Source organism: Porites lutea, chromosome 4, assembly GCF_958299795.1.
Source record: "Porites lutea chromosome 4, jaPorLute2.1, whole genome shotgun sequence".
Taxonomy (NCBI): Eukaryota; Metazoa; Cnidaria; class Anthozoa; order Scleractinia; family Poritidae; genus Porites; species Porites lutea.
The window spans coordinates 31,640,918-31,644,007 of NC_133204.1; the positions used below are offsets into that span (position 1 = coordinate 31,640,918).

At 39.3% G+C, this 3,090-nt stretch overlaps 1 protein-coding gene across 1 annotated transcript in view; it reads left to right on the top strand.

Moving 5' to 3' along the window:
- Nucleotides 1-1,504: 1,504 nt before the first annotated feature.
- The window catches only part of LOC140934533 (uncharacterized), a 17,418-nt gene continuing 15,832 nt past the window's right edge, over nt 1,505-3,090 (top strand). The window contains exon 1 of the mRNA XM_073384139.1: nt 1,505-2,250. Coding sequence (XP_073240240.1) covers nt 1,588-2,250 — 663 coding nt within the window. The 5' untranslated portion in view covers nt 1,505-1,587. The remainder of the gene's footprint in view (nt 2,251-3,090) is intronic.

The following is a 3,090-nucleotide window of genomic DNA, read 5'->3' on the forward strand; positions in this document are numbered from 1 at the left end:
ACTGGAACGTTTGAAACTTTGTAACGAAGGACCAATAAATCACTATAGGCTGCGTTCATTTGCCGCTCGGGCGTTTTTCTTTTTCCAGACGCAAAAACACAACTGAAAAACAATTTGCAAATGCGACGGCGGTGCGCGTCAGTGTTGCAAATAAATTCACCCCATAGTGGTTTACCGGTGAGCCTAATTAGTTCCTATTTGCCTTTTCACATCAGTTTCTATTTTTTTTCACAGAATTTTTCTATGACAATGTTATTGCAGTTAGGTGTATATTTAGTCAAAGAGTGAAAATTGAAAAAAAAAGCCTATGTGAAAAATCACCGGTTAAGCGGTTAAATACATGCAAGCTTTCTGAAAACTGCTCGACTTCTCGCAAGGCAGTTTATACCGCGGAAAAATATAGCCCGTCTGCTCGCAAGTTACTTGAGACTACAGAACCTTTTAAGCAAACAATTAAACTGTAAGTGCACTGTATAATTTTCACCGTCAACCGAGTTGAACGTTGTTGCAAACTGGCTGCTCAACAAATTAACATGACCCTTTTATACCTCCGTTAGAAGCAACAACACTGAATTATTCTCCAAGAACCATGATCAGTGTCTCATCTACATTCTCGGAATTTTTCATTTTATAAATTCAAGAAAACTTCAGAAAATTTGTTTATTTTGATGGCAAACTTGAAAGGTAAACGTGTTAATTTATAATTTATGATGGTGAAACTGAGGGGGAAAATACCTCCCCGAAAACCGTTTATCGTGAACACCTGTGCTTTTGAACAAAACTGGCGAAAGATCTGTTTAGCATGTAAGCTACCATTTAATATTCAATTTGCAGATAAATAGTTAAGCACGTTTTTAGGCGCCATGAGCAAGTTTGAACTATATTTCGATGCAAGATCTTTTCGTATACTATCAATTTTTGTACAGGAAAAAAGAACGCGACGAAAAAGTCTCACAAAGGAACATACTTCTTACAACCAAACAACGTATTAATGGACTGTTTCGTAAGTAATTACTTAGCTGCGAAAATAAAATTCTGAGGTGAATTTTTGAAGACCCTGCTTGTGTTTAAGTTAACAAGGCGGTTTTATTATTTCCGAAGTAATTCACAAAATTGGTTTCTTTGAGTAAGACGGAATTAACACTGGACTATGAACATGTTAATTTTCTGAGCTGTCTTTCATTATTTTTTAGCTCAAACTGGGCCAAAATTAACATCTTTTCTGTTCGAATGGTAAAACAGCAGACCAGGATAAATATCGAGACAATGGCTGGTTTGTTTTTTGTGAAAAACCTTGCAACAGAGGCATATTGCATTTCGAAAACTAAAAATTCAGTGAGGGTGAAGTCAAGGAAATATGAATATGACACTTGCATTGTCTTGCACATGCGCTTTTATCAGGAACCGCCCATTTCAATTATCGTATGAAGATAGAATTCCCGGATGGGGAAAGCAACATTTTAATTTTTAGTTTCTTTCTACGTTTTTCCCGTTACGAGCCTACAAAGGTTATTAGCCGGGAGGGAAGGAAAGTGACTTTTAAGTATTTACAAGTTTTAAGGTCAACGAGATAAGAAGAAAAACATAATGACGCTAAAAACACTGTTGGTAGTTTTCTTGTTAGTTCTGTCCGTTGGCTTTTCGGTGTCCGTGGAAGATTTTCTTGATGTGAGTCTTGTGGATGAAGTTCAAGGTCCAACTTTTTCCCTGGAACCTCCGGTGGTTATCTCCTGGATCGAGAAGCCGCCTTATGTCATGTTAGACGAAGAGCCATTAGAAAAGAGCGAAAACAGAACAAGATTGGCCTCGTCACAGCCACGAGAAGCAATGAAAGCAACGAACGATAACAGTGGTATAAACCAAGAAAGCGGGCAGGGCTCCTCGCCTGGATTCAGAGTGAAAGGTATCTTTCAGGAAGTTGTGTCCAAGGGACTTCAGATTTGCGTTAGAATACCCGTTACTAAAATCAACTTCACAAAAAATGCTGGTACTCTACAACAGCTTCATAAAACCATTGTAAACAAGGAAGCTCATCTGGCGCTTCCCGTACAAGGAAGCGAAGATGGTTCTTACGGAGGGCATACGTACGTGGAGGTCTTGAAATCGCCAGGTGTTGTTTTCATAGTGGACAAACAGCAAACATTAAAACATTTACGAAAGCGCGTCTTACAAGCCATGAAAGATACCTGGCCTGTTATTATTTTAACCTTACTTTTGGCAGGATTTGCTGGGATTTTAATCTGGGGACTGGTAAGTGTGTATATATTCAATAACTTTAAGTAAAACGGAAGGTAAATATGTTCGGTGAGGGTAAAAGGCGGAATGAGTTTGCGGAATGGCATGTGGCATGGCTTGCGGAATGACATAATTATGTGTAACGTAATATATATACAGAATGACTCGAAGAAATAAATTAAACTAAAAAGTGCGTCCTTTTTTGGCGCCAATCAATTTGCAAACGCAGCCACTGTTTTAATGTTGACATACGATGACAATCAAACAGCCACAAAGGCTCATTGCCGATTAGCCTTTTCCGCACAGCCACAAAGATTCCTCTTGCCTTTATTAGTCGGGCTGCATGGCAGCACCGATACTACAGCACGAAAGTCGGCCATTGAAGAAAAGATGTTTTGGAAGGTCATGCTCCCTTCTACTTAATTGATTTTTTCTGCAAAAGATGTTTGCACGATTAGCTTAACAGTTTCCTTTTAACTATATTTTTATTTGCAACGGCGTGAGAAGTGTTTCTTTTTCAGACGGTGTTCGTGACATAATATTCAGGGATGAAAAAGGATCTTGTACTTTGTTTCATTAGCTGCTTGGTTAAGTTTCGGCACGCGAAGCTAACAGCTGGCGGAGAAGGGCGAGTTCGAATGCTGGCGATTGGGTGTGTGTCTTTTTTCCCCCTTCTTACCGTTTTAGCATTTTTTCACGATCAAACGCGCACACTCACACGAACAAGGAAGGTGCGAAGACACGCGAAAAGGCCTAAAGGAGACAGAGAGAAGTTTCTTCAGCTTCACTCGATTTCTGGATTACAGATTAATGTTTGACTCGAGGCGTTCATTTAGTCTCAAATATGATCTGATC